Genomic DNA, 20,532 nt, shown 5'->3' with positions numbered 1-20,532 from the left:
ACAAATCTCGAGGACGAGATTTTTCTTAAGGGGGGAAGAGTTTGTAACACCCCAAAATTTTAGCCATGATTTTACTTATTAAAATTTGGCCATGGTTATTTTAAATTTTTATTTTGGTTTTGTTTGCGGTTTTGAGATCCCTTCTTTGCTTTATTTTATAAAAAACTCTCTTTCCTATGTAGGAGTTTTTGAAAAATATTATTTGACTTTTGTGTTTGCCTCAAATATTTTCCCTTCATTTCCAAACCCACTGAAGGTCTTTTTTAAATATTTTCGTTGAAGATTCATTTATTCAGAATTGACTTTTTAATTCTTTAAATACCTGATTTGAACCGCAACCATTTGGTAACTTATTTTCAAAATTTCACAAAAAATTGTGGGTGACCTATGATGCCTCCGGATCAACTTTATGCAAAAACCTAGCCAAGTGTTTTGGAAAAATTGAGCTCATTATCTTCTTTTCTATTCTGGCCCAATTTGTTGTTTTGTACTACAACCCCTACCTATACTTCTTCAAAAATTCTACAAAAAATTGGAGTTGTCATGGAGTTCATATAAATCACTTTTATGCAAAAACTCACTTAGGTGTTTTGAAAATTTTGAGTACCACATCCTCTTTTCTGTTTTGGACCAGTTTTGTAGTTTGCACTCCAACCCTATTGTTTTCTACCCCAAAGCCTCTCAAAGTTTTACTGCGCATAGAGAACCCTACCAAACCTTAAGTCCATGAGATCAACCCCTTTTGGCTTTATTAAACCCTGTTTTTACCTTCCTAAGATGCTGCCAGGATTGTTTTTCTCAAATTATTGCACTAACAAGTTTTTGATTTTAAAAACAAACCTTGCCGCCATTATTAGCATCCAAAGAGACCTTGGACTGGAAAATTTAGTGGCCATAAAACATTTATAGGTGCCCATGGCATTCTATCGAGAACCTTATATCCCTGACCAGATTTGGTATGTTTTTAATTTGTATTGTGAAGTTGCCCCAATGACCAAACCAACTTGTCCAATAGCCCTACACCACCCTCAGCACTGGATGTGGTAAGTTTCACTTGCACCAAAGCCCTCCTGATCACCATGGCATTCTATCGAGCAGGTGCCATGCATGCTCAGAGTGTGAGCAGAGCGCGCGTTTTGCACGTGCCGCACAGAAGGCGCAGAGCCCACCTGCTCTGTCTCAGTGATGCCCCATAGTGGCAGCATATAGCCTTCCTCTGCTAGCACTATTTGACCCCCTCTCGCTGCGCGCTTGAACCCCTTCAACCGTGCTGGCCGCCGATGACCGCAGTGGCTGCCCCGGTGATGCAACACCACCCCAGCCACAGTGGCTCGCCAGCTCACCCCCTGCAGCCGGAAACCTCGCGTCCGCTAGCTCAGCGCCAGCCAGGACCATCCCTTGCGTTGCCACGTAGCCTGCGAGCACTGTCGCCGGAGTTATCCGAATGCCACTAGGAACCGACATGGCTCGTGTATATATAGGACCCCCAAGCTCCCCCAGACCCACACAGGGCCTCTCTGAAAACCGCTCGAGCTTCCATCGCTGCCATTTGAGACCGAGGGGATCATCCTCTTCATCTTCGGCAAGCATCAGTCGCCGTAGCACCCTGGTGAAATTCGACCAAGAGAGGGGCCCTCTCACCCCTCCCGTACCACCATCCACCCTGCCCCGACCGCGTGGAGCCACCCCACATCTCAGCCTCGACTAGGAGCCACCCTAGCCCAAACCCCCCATCTAAACCGAAGCCATCACCGCCTCGGAGCTCGCCGCCGGCGATTCCGTCCACCCCTCTAGTCATGGCGACCACCTCGAGGACCAACCCGAAGGGATGAATCCATTCCTACCCTCGGAAAAACTCTAGGAGGCGTCGTCCGCCGGCGAGGACCGCCGGAGCCCCTCCTCCCCATCGACCAAAGGAGGAAGACGACACGCTTGACCGAAGTCCAACCTTCATGTGGACCCTCCTCGTGAGCGACAGGACCGAGCCGCCATCCACTTAAGTGGAAGCGTAAAGCCCAAGAGTATGTTTTCTCTATTAGAAAACGTATTCCTTTCCAAGGCGTTTTGATTTATTTATTTATGGTAAAAACATAAGTTTGACTAGACATTGACTGGACACATATTTTAAAATAAACCTCCAATCGTGTTGACTTTTTCTCTCACCTCTTTCAAATTTTGTCTAGTTTATTTCAGTATTTAATTGAAAATTTTCCAAACAACTTTTGAGTGATGTTTGTACTGAATGTTGATTTGAGTATTTTTCTTAAATAGGAATTTAAAGGAAGATCAAGTTTCAAAAGTTTTTATGTGCACCACACCTATCTACACATTGAAGGAAAGCATCCTAAACCTTGATATATTTTGGTTGTGTGTGGTTTGCTTGTTGAAGAAAACACTATGGTTACGTTAAATGGGTGATGGCATTTCATGTGATAATCATGCATATGAATATAGGGTTGAAATTACATTTATTGCATGTTGATATTGTTGGGGAACGTCGCATGGGAAACAAAAAATTTCCTATGCGCACGAAGACCTATCATGGTGATGTCCATCTACGAGAGGGGATGAGTGATCTACGTACCCTTGTAGACCGTACAGCAGAAGCGTTAGTGAACGCGGTTGATGTAGTGGAATGTCCTCACGTCCCTCGATCCGCCCCGCGAACAATCCCGCGATCAGTCCCACGATCTAGTACCGAACGGACGGCACCTCCGCGTTCAGCACACGTACAGCTCGGCAATGATCACGGCCTTCTTGATCCAGCAAGAGAGACAGAGAGGTAGAAGAGTTCTCCGGCAGCGTGACAGCGCTCCGGAGGTTGGTGATGACCTTGTCTCAGCAGGGCTCCACCTGAGCTCCGCAGAAACGCGATCTAGAGGAAAAACCGTGGAGGTATGTGGTCGGGCTGCCGTGGAAAAGTCGTCTCAAATCAGCCCTAAAACCTCCGTATATATAGGTGGGAGGGAGGGGACCTTGCCTTGGGGCTCAAGGAGCCCCAAGGGGGTCGGCCGAGTCCAAGGAGGAAGGTTCCCCCCCCCCCAAACCGAGTTGGACTTGGTTTGGTGGGTGGGAGTCCTTCCTTCCCTTCCCAACTCCCTTTTTTTCTTTCTCTTTGATTTTTCTTTGTATGGCGCATAGGGCCCTTTTGGGCTGTCCCACCAGCCCACTAAGGGCTGGTGTGCCACCCTCAAGGCCTATGGGCTTCCCCGGGGTGGGTTGCCCCCCCCGGTGAACTCCCGGAACCCATTCGTCATTCCTGGTACATTCCCGGTAACTCCGAAAACCTTCCGGTAATCAAATGAGGTCATCCTATATATCAATCTTCGTTTCCGGACCATTCCGAAAACCCTCGTGACGTCCGTGATCTCATCCGGGACTCCGAACAACATTCGGTAACCAACCATATAACTCAAATACGCATAAAACAACGTCGAACCTTAAGTGTGCAGACCCTGCGGGTTCGAGAACTATGTAGACATGACCCGAGAGACTCCTCAGTCAATATCCAATAGCGGGACCTGGATGCCCATATTGGATCCTACATATTCTACGAAGATCTTATCGTTTGAACCTCAGTGCCAAGGATTCATATAATCCCGTATGGTATTCCCTTTGTCCTTCGGTATGTTACTTGCCCGAGATTCGATCGTCAGTATCCGTATACCTATTTCAATCTTGTTTACCGGCAAGTCTCTTTACTCGTTCCGTAGTACAAGATCCCGCAACTTACAATAAGTTACATTGCTTGCAAGGCTTGTGTGTGATGTTGTATTACCGAGTGGGCCCCGAGATACCTCTCCGTCACACGGAGTGACAAATCCCAGTCTTGATCCATACTAACTCAACTAACACCTTTGGAGATACCTGTAGAGCATCTTTATAGTCACCCAGTTACGTTGCGACGTTTGATACACACAAAGCATTCCTCCGGTGTCAGTGAGCTATATGATCTCATGGTCATAGGAATAAATACTTGACACGCAGAAAACAGTAGCAACAAAATGACACGATCAACATGCTACGTCTATTAGTTTGGGTCTAGTCCATCACGTGATTCTCCTAATGACGTGATCCAGTTATCAAGCAACAACACTTTGTTCATAATCAAAAGACACTGACTATCTTTGATCAACTGGCTAGCCAACTAGAGGCTTGCTAGGGACGGTGTTTTGTCTATGTATCCACACATGTAAATGAGTCTTCATTCAATACAATTATAGCATGGATAATAAACGATTATCTTGATACAGGAATTATAATAATAACTATATTTATTATTGCCTCTAGGGCATAATTCCAACAGATGTGCATGGGATAGTAGTCACATGCTTCTGCCACATATACCTACCGGACGGGATCTGAAGAGAGTTGGTGTCTTAGGGAGATACGACTTTGGGACTGACATCTAGTGGGACGGGGATGGTCAGCGAGGCATGATGGGGCATGGTAGGTAGTGACTCTGTCTACGGTGATGAAACAATTTGATTGTGCTAATCATGTAGGGAATAACTTAAACCTCCCGAGTCGACCGTAGATTGAGTCTTGTCAGTGTGTCACCTTAACCCTTTCGTGCTGCCACAGGTCTTTTCGAAAGGGAATATGGTTTAGTAGGTCGTAAACCTATTCCTAGGTACACACCAAGTACAGGGGCCAGGATGAAGGTATCCGGGGCACTGGACTAAATCCAGTCATCCGGTCAGGGGGCATGGGTGTTTCCGGTCTGGAACCGAGAGGGAAGAGCTCTTCCCATGTAGCACGCGGTATAACTTTGATCCCATGCTAGTCGACGTTGGAGCCTTCCCGTCTTATGGTTTTTCCCTAGTAGTGTAGCCCGGGTGAGGCTAGCCTTCGCGGGGGAAAATGGGTGTGTACTAGTTCTGAGTGTTTACTTCTCATATACCATATGCGGGATTAGTCCGAGTGACTATTGAAACCCGTGGGCCGTGGGTAAAGAGTACACCCTGTGGAGAGTCAAAACTATTCGAGTAGCCATGTCCATGATCAAGGACGACTGGTTGACTAGTCAAGTGTCGGTCTGAGTGTCGGTGTTCGGAGGAAGTTAATGTAATCGTGAGACTAATCATGAAATATCCCTGGGATAGTTCAACCTCTTGGATAATCAATATTATTTTACGGTGGTGTAACCACTATGATTTTGATTGTTGAATATCCCTCGGACGGTTCTACCTCTTGGGTATTCAATATTTATTATTATTTCTTATAAGCCCTTTATGTGGTGTCGCTCAGACGCCCGACCGTGGCATGCTTGTTATTATTTATAATAAGCCCTTTATGTGGTGTCGCTAAGACACCCGACTGTGGCATGCTTGTTATTATTTCTTATGAGCCCTTTATGGGGTGTCGCTGAGACTCCCGACTATGGCATGCTTGTTATTATTTCTTACTAGCCCTTTATGTGGTGTCGCTCAAATGATCGACTGTGGCATGCTTGATATTACTCTTATAAGCCCTTTATGTGGTGTCGCTCAGATGCCCGATTGTGGCGTGCTTGGTATTATTTTATTCAAGTCATGTATGTGGTGTCGCTCAGACGCCCGACGGAGGCATATCTTATATCACATCCGTTAATATTACTCTTATTGATTGCTCATTAAATTTCTAAGTATGATTAAATTTCCATTACTAGTACTGGAGAAGTTATACTTTGGTTTACGAAATATTGTGGTATTATTGCAAGTGCATATTACCCCCTGCCAATTTATGCATGTTTACATGATGTTTGCGAGTACATTCAAAGTACTCACTGGCTTGTCCCTGGCTATTGTCTTGGCCAGATTGTGTGCTTGGAAAGGAGGAACCCGATGATAACCCCGGAACCTAGGCAGCGAAGACAACAGTCTCGTGAGATAGGAATTAACCAGGTCAGCTGTTCCTGTGGGAAATGGAGTGCCATAGACGCTGGAGATCCCCGAACCGCTTCCGCCCTCAACCAATAGAAACATTTTTATGTACTCCATGGACCACCTCGGTCTTGTACCTCAAATTTGTATATTTGCTTGGACATTTGTATCAAGGATTTGTGCACCAGCTAATAGTATTCATGGGTCCGGTATGCACAAGGGCCATTTTGAAGGGCAATTAAAATCCCAGAAAAACCGGTCCTGACAATGGTCATTCCCATGGATACACCTCAAGCTACAAGTGGTCCCATGACAAGAGCCCGCGCACGTGACATCTCTCCTCAATGACTATTCCTTTGATACAAATAGAACGTGGGTGCTACCTCAAGTGGAAACTATGTGCATGCTTAGGTACCAGAATCAAGGTCTCCAAGACACTATGGGAATGGACTCAAAGACGAACGAGCGAGAGAACCAATGGAAGGACAAGTCTTCTAGAGCCCACAACTTCCGGTACCCGGAACTTCCTGCCAGCCCGGAACTTCTCGCACACGTACTTCTCGGTGACCGCGGGCCTCGAGAACTTTTTGTCCAGCCCAGAACTCACCCAGAACCGGCTTGAAACTTCAGGCAAGCGGAATGTCCGGCCTACCCAGAACTTTCGGCCCCTGCACAGCCACGGCACCTTGATCGGTGACATCACTCAGGAAAGCCCGGAACCAGCCAGAAACATACACGGAACTTCCACCCTAACCCAGAACTTCCGGCCCGCCTACGCGCAGTCACGCGGGCCCGAGTGCCCATGTACCCCTTCTGTAATAGCCCGACAACGATGCTCCAAAAGATTCCCCTTTTATTTCGTTTACGTCGTGTGATTTATTTGGTTGTCGCATTCATAATCAAATCATGTGCATCATCCGCATTGCATGGACACTCTAATCCCATTATTTTTCAAAAAACTTGCATCCTTTGTTAGTTGCCGGTTCTCTCCGCTTTTGCCATTGACTGTTTCGGGACCAAGAACACACGCACGTGCCCGGGGCATCGTTTAAATATTGTTTTTAAAAAGTGTGTGTAAAACTTTGTCGGACTGGGTTGAAACTTCGCTTGCGGTCTTATTATCGTATAGGTAGACCGCCTTCCATATTTTTTCTCATTTAGAGTCCGTTTGATACCCCAACAGTTAAACCTATAGAGCACTATAGCCGGTCAAACCGCACATATTTGGGTGTTTAAAACCTGACGTCGGGCTACTCGTTTTTCCTCTCTTCTATGCCTAGCCCCTCTACACACTGCATAGACCCTACGCGCAACTAATGCGAAGACCTTCCAGAACCCGAACCTTACGGTCGTGACCGTTGGGTCCACATCGGTTTTGCAATTGGACCCCTAACCTTTTGTTCTCTACCTTCCCATATACTATAAGAGGTTTCCAACTTATCCAACCCTGTTATTTATATGCGAAACTTGGGCAAACCCAAACCCAAGTTCCATTCGCCTCCGCAGTCCTCCTCTCCTCGGGATCCTACCTAATCAGTGCATCCTTGTCCCCTCCTCATTTTGCAACCCAGCCAACCAGTGCTTCCGAGCCGATCCATCCATCCACCGAAGCTTGCGTAGCCGCTGTTGCCTCCCGCTCCCGACACCAGCCCCACAGCCCTCGTCCCCGACCACGAGGTCATGTAGCACGCGTCTCCCCCGCCGGCGAGTATCCTCAGTGCCTGCCGGGCAGCCTTTCCTCTCGAAGACCAGGGCCTCGTACTCGAGCGCGCTGCTCCGATCACATCGTGCGGGACCCGATGCCTCCTCCTCCAGCATCCTCGTGCTGACGGCAACCGGCGCCGCCTTCGAGACCAGGAGCCCCCGGCTACCTCCACCTGCCGCGCAGACCCGTTCGACGACCGCTGGCACCCGCATCTCCTCCTCCCTCTCCCGTAAGGTGCATGCACGAGCTCGACCACGAGACCCAGGTCATGCCGGCGCCCCTACCTCGTCATCTCCCTCAAGCGCGGTCTCTCTCTCTCACTCGTTCTCTCTCCTCTTCTTCGCAGGAACACGGGCAGCCATGGCCATGGAGCCTCGCCGCCCGTGGTCTCGTCCCCGCCGGATATGGATCTGCAGCGACTCCGCATTCCAATCCAGGTGGAATTTCTCGCCTTCATCGCCGATGAGGTAGCGCTGTCGTGCATCCACGTCGCCTCCTCCTCTGGATCGGGAGGGAGACAACGCCCACCGCTGGCGTTGACCTCAAGCACCAGCGGTGCATGGGCCGACCCCGACCACGAGGCCACCGCGGCCCAGCAGCGCGACCGTGTCAGCCCAGTGCCCTGTGCTACCCCTCTCCAGTGCCCAAACCAGCCCAGCAAGCCCATGGTGAGCAGCTGCTCTGCCTCCCTATCAAGCTTGGAGCTATAATGCACTTGTGCACTGGATAGCTATTAGACGTTTGCGTGTACCTGCACAGTAATTCTAGATTTGGCCCATCTCATTTTTTTTCCTTGTGTACGAATTTAGCAATTTCCAGTGAATAACAGATTTACACAGAACCCCTTAAACTCATGCATTTAATAACTTGAGAACCGTGCATCGGTTGAAAATGTTATATATATGAGAAATGCTTAGAATTCTGTGTCGTTTCACAATATCTAACTCTCACATGTGTTTAAAATAATTTAACTTGTTGTTTTCATGTAATTTGCATAATGTCATGCTAAAACGGTTTTCATCGTAACTATTTAACCATAGCTCTGATTAAAATGATACACACATTTAACTTTAAAAAAAATGTGTAGAACAACTTGGTGACATTTATTTTGTTGTTTAACAACTCTAAAATTATGTATAGGCAGAATACTACCGAAATCTTATTTGCATATGGGGACTTTCTGAAATTGTTATTCGTTGTTCTGGCCTCATTGAAACTTTCTTAGAATTTATGTAGTTTCATAATAACTTGTTGCATCCTTTAATTACATGCTTGAGGCTTTCATTTGCATACACTTTGCATTCATAGCATATTATCTTACAATGGTCAGATCTTTTAGATCGTAGATCCCTTTTAAATGATTTATATATGTAAACTGATTATAATGACGTGTAGAATCATGTGGTCCATTTTATTTTTCTGTTTCATAAATATAAAACATGTTTTAGGTAGATCTGGACCAATTTCAAAATTAACATATGGGGTCATTTCGGAAATGATATATGTTCTTTTCAACCTCATTTAACATGCCTAGGTAGTCTAGTTTATTTATACTTCACCTCTTGCCATGTTTAACAACATTTAATATTGTCGTGTATCTAAACGGGAGTGAACTAAGTAATTCAAATATGAAGTTTCGTCAATATGCTACTCGTTGCATATTGACCTTTATTTAATGTGTAGTAATAAATTGTTGTGATTTTTTGTGTCGTGCATAATTAAATGGACATGCATCATAATTGCTTGCACATCATGCCTTTCATATGTTGTGGTGTTTATTGATGTTGATTGTTGTTTTCGGATTCTATCTTCTTCACAGAGTTTCAAACCGCTTGGGAGTGTGAGGATTCATTTGACTAGGTTGGTGCATCTCCTTAATGGATTTGTCTTTTTCCAAGCGGGATCATAGGCAAGATGATGATTTCCCTAGACACCATTATTATCATTGTCATGCTAGTTGTCTCGTTTCTATTGCTATGTCTCGCTGCCTATCACCTGCTATGTCAAGCCTCCCAACATTGCCATGAAAAGCTTCTAACCCCTCCACATCCTAGCAAACCATTGTTTGGCAACATTACCGATTGCTCAGCCTTCTTATAATGTTGCTAGTTGCAGGCGCAGTTGCTTACATGTGAAAACACGGGTTTCTTGTTATATCACCATATAATTGCTATTTAATTTAATGCACCTATATACTTGGTAAAAGGTGGAAGGCTTGGCCTTCTGGCCTGGTGTTTTGTTCCATCTTTGTCGCCCTAGTTACTTGTGTACCGGTCTTATGTTTCATAATTGAGCGCTCCTAATATACTTGGGGTTGTTATGTGGACCTCTAGGTCTTTCTTTTGGGATAAAACTCTTTTGGCAAGGCCCAACATTGGTACTACATTTCCCTAATAACCTAATAAAATTTGCATAGGGACTTTTCAAACCCCGTGGATAATCAATCAACCCCCAGGCTAGTGATCTTCATGAGTGTTGGTCCAAACCAGATCCACTTGCGGTGTCACCCGGGGCAACTTGGGGGATTTCTATCTGACCACCATGTGTACCGATCGTCCGTCGTGTCCTGGGAATGAGATACGCGACTCCTATCGCGATCGTCGACATGCCACGCGACCTTGCTGGATTTGTTTTACCTTTCTTGAACATCTTGTGCCGAGGATTCAGAGGATACTTTGGCCAATCTCGAGGTCGAGTTTTTCCACTAGGGAGCCGAGGAGATCACGGGTTTTCCGTGGTTGAGGTTTCCGACGCAGCTTGTGGTAGTCTGTGATGGACTAGTTGGAGCACCCCTACAGGGTTAAATCTTTCTGAGAACCGTGCCCAAGGTTATGTTGTAACTCGGAAACTTTGTTTAAAACCTGGGCATAACAAACTTAAAGCGAACTTATTTAAAATTTGCCAATTGTTTGCCTAACCATGACTGTCTCTTCTTGTGAGTTCTGCATCCGGAAGAGGATACGGTAGGGTTATGTTTGACATAAATAGGTGTTTAGTATCACTTCATGATCATTCTAGCTCATGTACGATTATGCGTAGATCACCCCCCTCTTATTCTTGTACTCGTAAGTTAGCCACTCAACTAAATGGTTAGTGCTTGCCGCAGCCTCGCCACTTAACCATACCGAACCCATTAAGCTTTGCTAGTCTTGATACCTTTAGAAATGATATTGTTGAGTCCATATGGCTCACATATTACTACAACAACAGTTGCAGGTACAGGTAAAACGATACTTTGACGTGAGCGTGATGATTGTTCTATTTGGAGTTTCTTCTTCTTCTTCATCGATCTAGGATGGGTTCCAGGCCGACAGCCTAGTATAGCAAGGATGGACGTCGTTCTTTTATCGTTTGTTTTTGTTCGTAGGCAGATACTGCTCTTCTACATGATGTTTGAATGTATTGTTGTATTGAGATGTTCTTGTTGTAGCTTGTGGCGAGTATACGCCAATTCCATATACTCATATCTTCTGTACATGTACTTGTAACGATATCCATTCTTGTGAAACGTCAATATACGTTTCTAACCGTGTGGAGTCCCTCGTGCCAAAACAAGGATTGGATCACATCTTGGGCATTACAAGTTCGTATCAGAGCAGTACCAACCTAGGAGCCCCCTTGATTGATCGAACTTGGTCGAGTCGGGTCTATTTAAAAACTACTTTGAGTCTAGCTATATATCAGAGAGTACGATTCTTTTTACTCCTCTTATATGCTCTAGTGAGGAATCTTGACGTAGGAATTTTAATTTTGTTCCTCTTTTCACACAATTTTTTTGGTTCACGCTGGTATTTTGGAATATATACGATGTCGATGTGATGGAGTTTTTCCTTGGTGCCTCCTGTCTGATTTTATTTCTTCCAGGGAGTTGAGCTCGAGGGCATTCTTGACACATCGTAATCGTGTAGTTTTCTTAGTACCTAAGGATGGGGGATGTTTGAAATTGCTTCAATACTAGTAGTGGTGAGATGAGTCTGGCTTCCCTAGTACTGGTGGATAGAGTCTAGATGTACTGTCATACTTGGTATCGTTATGATTACGAGGGTTCGAGATAGATGAGTTTTTGGCACTCTGGTTATGTGTTGACGGATGTTTTACATTGGAGCGTAGTATCATGTTAGGATTTGTGTGAAGTTTGGCTCCTTGTATCCGTGGACCCGATTGCATAACTAGAAGTTTCGGGAGTTCTCAAGTGGGAATTCAAGTAGTTACCTAGGATTATCTTCCAACATATGCATGATGTGAGGTTGGGGTTCAACATCTAGTGGATTAGTTTGTTCACGGTCTTTGTTACAGAGGATAGTCTCGATATATGTCATCACATATGCTCCGTTAAGCCTTGTAGCTCGCTATGCCTAGTGAGCATATTCGAGCGTCATTTCAATATTACAATCCAATGTACGATCGAGCCCGTGCAAACCTTACCACAAAAATGTCGAACAGAATCTCTGTCATGAATTTCTTTCTGGCTTAATTTGCAAGCCTCATCCTTGTTTTGTTGTAGTATGGTAATTCCACGTTCTTCGATGTCAAGTGGTGAGTTCAAATCTTTCCTAAGTGGTGTTCTTATATTTCTGCGCCAGTGCTAATCTTTTGCTCAATCGAATTATTTTATCAATTATTTTCAAACCGGAGTCGTCATGCCAATTCTTTTCCAACCAGAGTGCTTTTGTTCAAGTTAATTCAATCTTCCGCAATATTTGCAATATCAGTCCTCATATTCTTTCTGAAGTTCGTCTCATCTGTAGCAAGTTTTGTTTGTTTTCCCAACCCTCCCGCCATTTTTCTTCAATGATTCAATTATCGTCCAAATGCATTTCTTTTCATTAATGCTTCCGCTTTCTTTTCTTCCATATCGTATCCGGCGATTCATTATGAATATGCTCAGTCCTAAGTGCATCATTCTTCATTCTTGTGTTCTTCTCCAGTGGATTCAATTCAAGCTTTCGGTGTTCATCATATCCTTTTTCATTTGTCCAATGCTTTTCGATGTTGGAAATTCTTATCCAAGCCTCTCTTGTTTATTCATCCCTCTCTATTTTATCGGGTGTGCGAAAGATATCTCAGGAGATTCGTGTATTCATTCAATCCTTTCAATTATTTCGAGGGTCTCACCTCATCGAGTATTTAATTTTTACCAGTGCAGTCTCTTCTTCCTAATCAATCCATTCAACGGTGTCTTCTTTTGAGTGAGCCCAACCCACAGGTATCCAAGGTTCTTACCTGGATCTTCTAATCTTTTCTGGAGATCTATAATTCTTTTGAAGTGTGACGTAAGTATGAATTCCAACAGTCATATTCCTTCTTCAAGTTCAATCTGAATTTTGTTCATCATTGGCTCAATCATTTTTCATTCATTTATCTAGAGTGTCTGAGTAATTCTTGATGGTGCTTGTTGCCATCATTCTCTGGGTTGAAGACCGAAGTAGAGTTCCTCTTAAATCTTGGTCCATTCTCTTGAAAATTCATGGTTTCAACTTGATGTTATCATCTTGAGTTGTTTTCGATCATGATGAATCCCTTCCATATCTATCCGGTGCATTTTAGTGTTTTTTCATTTCTCGTTCCTCCGAAGGACATCATTCCACAAGATTTATTCGTTCTCAAATTCTTCTCAATTGTGTCTCTTCATTCGTATCTCAATTGTTCTGGTGCCTCATTTAGTTTTCTGTTAGACGGATCTTGATCTCTTCGTTCTCACACATCTCCATTCAATTGTCGCATTCCCATTCATTTTCAATTCTTACCGGTGGTGCGTCGAAAGCTTCTTCAAGTTGTGCTCATATCTCTCCTCAATCTTTTTAAGAATAATAAGTGGTATGCCAAATCCATTGCTTTTCATCAATTTAACTTGATGAAGGATATGCACTACATAATTCTTATTCTTATTTCTTCTAGGTGATTTCAATTCTTCCTCCGGTGTGGTTCATGATATCTAATTCGCGATTCTGAGTTGTTCCTCTATTTTTTCGGGGTCTCAAGTATCTCTTCGCGGACCTTCATCAAAATCTTTGCAATGCCTTAATCTAATTATTTTTCAACCTTCAATTCTTTCTATCATCCTTTCATTCTTGTGTTCTTAAAGTGGTTCTTCATGGTGGTTCATTAAGGATGTAATTCTTTCTCAAAGTGTTCTTCAATATTTTGTTGGAGGACCTCAAGTGTTCTTTCCCTTGCATTTCAAAGTCGAGTTCTTCCTCCATTTTCCTTTGAGGTGGTGTTATAGCATTCTTGACTCATGAGGAGTCTCGAAGGGAATGTGTTTCAAGAATGAGATATTTAAACCCACCAAATTCTTTGATAATTAGATATTTTCAACCCATGATTTCTTCATTGAAGTTATCTTGGATTAGATTTCACCAAAATCTTTTCCTAAGGATTGTTGATATTATGGTGATTATCGTTGATCCAAGTTCTCAATGCATCGGCTGTTTTTTATTCATTATCTAGTTCTAGAAAAATCACGTTCTTTCCCTTACTTACCCGTTTGACCGGAATGTTGTGTTATACTTTCAAGCTCTTTCCATCTTATCAAGTTTTGTCTCTATTTCCTACCGAAGTGGTGCCGAAATTTCTTTTGAATTCTTGTTGTTCCTCATGTCATTCTACATCTCTTGCAACCTTCAAAGATTGTATGTTTCACTCGTTTTTCAAAGAAGAAACTAAGTTTTTCCTCTTCCTTTCCTCTTCCTCTTCCCCTTTTCAAGCTTAGATCTCGAGGCGACATCTCTTGTTAGTGCAGGAGAGTTGTAACAACCCGGAATCGACGCTCAGAAGATTCCCCTTTTATTTCGTTTTCATCGTGTGATTTATTCTGTTGTTGCATTCATCATTGCATCATGCGCATCATCCGCATTGCATCGACACTCTCTTTCCATCATTTTTCAAAAAACATGCATCTATTGTTAGTTGCGGTTCTCTCCACTTTTGTCATTGACCGTCTTGAGACCAAGAACATACGCACGTGCCCGCGTCATTGTTAAAATATTGTTTTTAGAAAGTGCGTATAAAACTTTGTTGAATTGGCTGGAAAGTTGGCGTGCACTCTTATTATCGTGTAGGCAGGCCGCCTCCCAAATTTCATCGCATTCGGAGTCCGTTTGATACTCTGGACGTTAAACCTATAGTGACACTATAGCCGGTTAACTGCACTCATTTCAGTGTTTAAAACTTGATGCCGGGCTGCCCGTTTTCCATCTCTTCTATGCCTAGCCCATCTACACACTGCACAAACCTGGCCAATTAGCCTGAAGGCCTCTCGGAACCCTAATCTTACTGTTGTGACCGTTGGGTACGGATCAACCCAGTAATACCCCAAACCGTCATCGGTTTTGTTATTGGACCCTCTAAACTTTGGTATCGACCGTCCCATATAGATCGGAGGTTCCCAACATATCCAACCGTGCTATTTATTTGCGAAACCCCGGCAAACCCTGAACCCTAGGATCTGTCCCATCCTACCCTAGTTCCGTCCGCCGCCGCCTCACTCCTCCTCTCCTCAGGATCCTCCCCAATGAACGCACCCTTATTCCCTCCTCGTTTTGCAACCCAGCCAACCAGTGCTCCCGAGGCGATCCATCCATCCACCAAAGCTTGCGTAGCCCCCTTTGCCTCCCGCCCGTGAGTCCAGCCCTGCAGCCCTCGTCCCTGACCACGAGGTCGTGCAACCCGCGTCTCCCCCACCGGCGAGCATCCTCAGTGCCCTATCAGTAAGCCTCTCCTCCTGAAGACCAAGGCCTCGTACCCGAGCACGCTGCTCTAACGAGCTCATGCAGGACCCGATGCCTCCTCCTCAAGCATCCTTGCGCTGACGGAGACCGGCGCCGCCGTCGGAGACCAGGAGCCCCCGACTCGACCTCGAGCTGCCGCACAGACCCGTTCGACGGCCGTAGGCACCCGCGTCTCCTCCTCCCTCTCGTGTCAGGTGCATGCACGAGCTCGACCACGGGCCCCAGGTCACGCCGGTGCCCTTGGCTCGTCATCTCCCTCAAGCACGGTCTCTCTCTCACCCGTTCTCTCCCCTCTTCTTACAAGAACCCGTGTAGCCATGGCCATGGAGCCCCGCCATCGGTGGTCTCCTCCTTGTCGGACCTGGACCTGCAGTGACCTCGTGTTCCATTCTGGGTGGAATTACTCGCCTTCGTCGCTGCAGAGGTAGAGCCGTCGCGCATCCAGGCCGCCTCCTCCTCTTGGTCGGGAGGGAGACGACGCCCGCCGTCGGCATTGACCGTGAGCACCAGCGGCGCGTGGGCCAGCCCCGACAACCATGCCACTATGGCCCAGCAGCGTGACCGTGCCGACCCAGTGCCCCACACGGCCCGTCTCTAGCACCCAAGGCGGCCAAGCAAGCCCATGGTGAGCAGCTTCTCTACCTCCCTGTCGGGCTTGGCCCAATGCCGTTTTTTGCTATAATTCACATGTGCGCTAGATATCTATTAGATGCTCGCATGTACCTGCACAGTAATTCTAGATTCGGCCCATCTTGTTTTTCCTTCTCACGAATTTAGCAATTTTGAGTGATTAACATATTTACACAAAACCCCCTAAACAAATGCATTTATTAACTTGAGAACCGTGCATCGGTTGAAAAATGCTTAGAACTCTCTGTCGTTTCACAATATCCAACTCCCTCATGTGTTTAAAATATATTAACTTGTTGTTTTCATGTAATTTGCATAGTGTCATGCTAAAACAATTTTCATCATAACTAATTAACGTAGCTCCGATTAAAATGATCCACACATGTAAGTTAACTAGAAAAATGTGTAGAACAACATGGCGACATTTATTTTGCTGTTTAACAACTCTAAAGTTATGTATAGGCAGAACAGTACCGAAATCTTATTTGCATCTAGGGACTTTTTGGAATTGTTATTCGTTGTACCGACCTCATTTAAACTTGCCTAGAATTTTATGTAGTTTCATAATAACTTGTTGCATCCATGATTTACATTCTTGTGGCTAAGAGTTGCATACACTTTGCATTCATAGCATATTATCTTGTGATGGTCATATCTTTTAGACCATAGCTCCGTTTTAAATGATATATATATGTAAACCGACTAGAATGACGTGTAGAATCACATGCTCCACTTTATTCTACTGTTTAATAAATATAAAACATGTTGTACGCAGATCGGGTCCAATTTCAAAATTAACATACGGGGTCATTTCGGAAATGTTATATGTTGCTTCCGACCTCATTTAACATGCCTAGGTAGTGTAGTTTATTTAAGTTTCACCTCTTGGCATGTTTAACAACATTTAATATTGTCGTGCACCTAAACCGGAGTAAACTAAGTAATTCAAATGTGAAGTTTCGTGTAACGCCCAAGATGCGGTCCTACCGATATTTTGGCGCGAGGGCCTCGACAGGGATAGAAATGCATCTCGTTGTTTCACAAGAATGGATATCGTTATAACTACATATACTGAAAAGATGAGTATAAGGAGTTGTCTTACACTCGCCACAAGCTACATTAGAGTCACATTAATACACCAACATAATCAATCATCATGAAGAAGAGTAGGGTCCGACTACGGGCGAAAATAGATGATAAAACAACGACGTCCATCCTTGCTATTCCTAGGCTGCCAGCCTGGAACCCATCCTAGATCGACGAAGAAGAAGAAACTCCAAATAGCACAATCAGCGCACTCACGTCAAAGTATTTACATGTACCTGCAAATGGTGTTATAGTAATCTGTGAGCCATAGGGGACTCAACAATCTCATTTCGAAAGGTATCAAGACTAGCAAAGCTTAATGGGTGAGATATGGTTAAGTGGTGAGGCTGCAACAAGCGACTACACATTTATTTGGTGGCTAACTTATGAGTACAAGAATAAAAGAAGGGCATGATCTATGCACAGCGGACATGAACTACTGATGATCAAATGAATGATCCTGAACACCTACTTACGTCAGACATAACCCCATCCTGTCCTCGATCGGAGAAGGAGATCACAAAGGAGACAGTTACGGTTACGCACACAGTTGGCCTCTTTAATTAAGCTTACTTCGACTTATCTAAAACCGGATGTTAAACAAAGTTTCCATGTTGCCGCATAACCGCGGGCATGTCTTTCTGAAAGATTTAACCCTGCATGGGTGCTCCAACTAGTCCATCACAAATTACCACAAGTCGCATATAAAACCTCAATCACGAAACTTGTGATCTCCTCGGATTCCTTGGTGGAAAACTTCAACTCTGAGATAGCCCAAAGCATCACCGGAATCCCTATGCACAAGATATTTCGTCAAAGGTAAAACTAATCTAGCAAGGCCGCCCCGCGTGTCGATAGTCCCGATAGGAGCCGCGTATCTCGTTCTCCGTGCACGACCAGATGAGCTAGACGCCGGGTTTGCTAAAACCTCGGGTGACTAGGGGGCGTCGGACATCGCTCAGTTTAGACCAACACTCATGAGGATCACTGGCCCGGGGGTTTATTAAATTTCCTCGGGTTAATTATCCCTGATGTGGTTCATTATTTATTAGCCAAATATAGTACCAAAGTTGGGCCTTGCTAGACCAGTCTTAATATAAAACAAATTATCAAGGGGGTCCCCATAACAATCTCGATCGTGTTAGGAGTGCTTAATTATGGAATATAACACCGGTAGCCGAAAGTAAGGCGACAAAGGAGGAACAAAACACTAGTCTAGAAGGTCAAGCCTTCCACCTTTTACCAAGTATATAGGTGCATTAGATTAAATAACATTTAATAGGGTGATATAACAAGGAACCCATGTTACAGATGGAAGCAAATGCACCTGCAACTAGCAACTCTAAGACATGGTTAAGCAAGCGGTAACATAGCCAAACAGTGGTTTCCTAGGTTGTGAATAGGTTGAAGGTTTTCATGGCAATGTTGGGAGGCATATGAAACATGTGGTAGGCAGCGAGACATGGCGAAAGAAATGAGACAACTAGCTTGGCATTGATAGTAATGGTATCTAGGAAAATGATCATCTTGCCTGAGATCCCGCTTGGAAGAAGACGAACCCATGAAGCACATGAACCGACGTAGTCGAATGGATCCTCACATTCCGACACGCTTGGGGAACTCTATCGGGACGAAGCAAACCGATATTCACCACGGCACATGCACGACATGATGAACACCCTAAGATGATGCATTTACAAATTAATTATGCAAGGCACGGCTTGGCAATTCACATCTCGCAACACTACACATTAAGTGAAGCTTAATATGCAACGAGTTGCATATTGACAAAACTCCACATTTAATTATTTAGTTCACTCATGTTTATTAAGCCAACAATATTAAAATGTTGTTAACATGGAAAGGGATGAAGCACAAATAATCTACCTATCTAGGCATTTTAAATGAGGCCGAAAACGACATATAGCGTCTCTTAACTGACCCCACACGTTAACTTTGTAATCTTTCCAGATTTGTCCTAATTACATTTTATGTTTGTTAAACAGAAAAACAAAGTGGTTCATGTGATTCTACTCATCGTTATACTCCATTTTCATATATGGCTCAACTCCAACGAAGCTACGAATAAATAACTATGAACTGAACCATTTCTGACACGTCGACACGCAAACAAATGCACACAACATGTTAAATAGTTGTAAATATGCATGAGAGTTGAAAAATATTAATCTACACAAAATTCTACACGTTTTACATGTATAATTTGTTCCGATCCGTCACACGGTTTAAAAGATACGGACATTTTAAAAATATGTGTTTTTGTGAAATTAAATAAAATCGCATGTGCAAAAAAAACCTACACGAGCCGAATCTGCTACCGGGCCAAAACGAAGGTGGGCGCGAGATAATTAACATACGCATGAGCGGTGAATGGGGAAAAAGGGTTCCCACCGATAATTAACATATATCGTTATACGCATGAGCCGATGCAATGCAGATGATGCACATCATGCGATGCTGAGTGCGACAAATAAACTAATCACACGGTGGCAACTGAATAAAAGGGGAATCTTCTGGAGCATCGGTCTCGGGCTGTCACGTTTCGTTAATATGCAACTCGTTGCATATTGAGCTTCATTTAATGTGTAGTAATAGATTGTAGTGATTTTTCGTGTCGTGCATAATTAAATGGACATGCATCCTAATTGCTTGCACATCATGCCATGCGTATGTTGTGGTATTTATTGGTGTTGATTGTTGTTTCTTGATTGTTTCCTCTTGATAGAGTTCCTAACCTCTTCGGAGTGTGATGATTCGTTCGACTACGTTTGTTCGTCTACTATATGGATTCGTCTTCTTCCAAGTGGGATCACGGGAAAGCTAGTCATTTCCCTAGACAACATTACTATCATTGCCATGCTAGTTGTCTCGTTTCTATCGCTATGTCTTGCTGCCTACCACCTCTTATGTTAATGTTGGAATTATGCCCTAGAGGCAATAATAAATATAGTTATTATTATAATTCCTGTATCAAGATAATCGTTTATTATCCATGCTATAATTGTATTGAATAAAGACTTATATACATGTGTGGATACATAGACAAAATACTGTCCCTAGCAAGCCTCTAGTTGGCTAGCCAGTTGATCAAAGATAGTGAGGGTCTTCTGACTATGAACAAGGTGTTGTTGCTTGATAACTGGATCACGTCATTAGGAGAATCACGTGATGGACTAGACCCAAACTAATAGACGTAGCATGTTGATCGTGTCATTTTGTTGCTACTGTTTTCTGCGTGTCAAGTATTTGTTCCTATGACCATGAGATCATATAACTCACTGACACCAGAGGAATGCTTTGTGTGTATCAAACGTTGCAATGTAACTGGGTGACTATAAAGATTCTCTACAGGTATCTCCAAAGGTGTTCGTTGAGTTAGTATGGATCGAGACTGAGATTTGTCCCTCCGTGTGACGGAGAGGTATCTCGGGGCCCACTCGGTAATACAACATCACACACAAGCCTTGCAAGCAATGTGACTTAGTGTAAGTTGCGG

General features: G+C 44.1%; 1 protein-coding gene and 1 long non-coding RNA gene across 2 annotated transcripts; both read left to right on the top strand.

Moving 5' to 3' along the window:
• The first annotated feature begins 7,973 nt into the window (after positions 1–7,973).
• Positions 7,974–10,820, top strand: LOC123412325. Its single transcript, XM_045105281.1, has 3 exons — positions 7,974–8,237; positions 9,389–9,429; positions 10,780–10,820. The coding sequence occupies exons 1-3, from the start codon at positions 7,974–7,976 to the stop codon at positions 10,793–10,795; spliced, it is 321 nt and encodes a 106-aa protein (XP_044961216.1). The 3' UTR covers positions 10,796–10,820.
• A 4,211-nt stretch (positions 10,821–15,031) lies between these two features.
• Positions 15,032–19,951, top strand: LOC123412404. Its single transcript, XR_006613495.1, has 3 exons — positions 15,032–15,278; positions 15,345–15,924; positions 19,762–19,951. It is a non-coding gene; the product is annotated as an uncharacterized LOC123412404 (long non-coding RNA).
• Positions 19,952–20,532: the final 581 nt, after the last annotated feature.

Source organism: Hordeum vulgare, chromosome 7H (assembly GCF_904849725.1).
Source record: "Hordeum vulgare subsp. vulgare chromosome 7H, MorexV3_pseudomolecules_assembly, whole genome shotgun sequence".
NCBI classification, from domain to species: Eukaryota; Viridiplantae; Streptophyta; class Magnoliopsida; order Poales; family Poaceae; genus Hordeum; species Hordeum vulgare.
The sequence above is the reverse complement of the archived record's forward strand: the minus strand, read 5'-3'. Positions and strand labels throughout refer to the sequence as shown.

Coding starts and splice junctions, on each gene's coding strand:
- LOC123412325 (XM_045105281.1), top strand. CDS start 7,974: ATGGATCTGCAGCGACTCCGCATTCCAATCCAGGTGGAATTTCTCGCC. Junction 8,238..9,388: donor ACCAGCCCAGCAAGCCCATG/GTGAGCAGCTGC, acceptor TCTTCTTCACAG/AGTTTCAAACCGCTTGGGAG.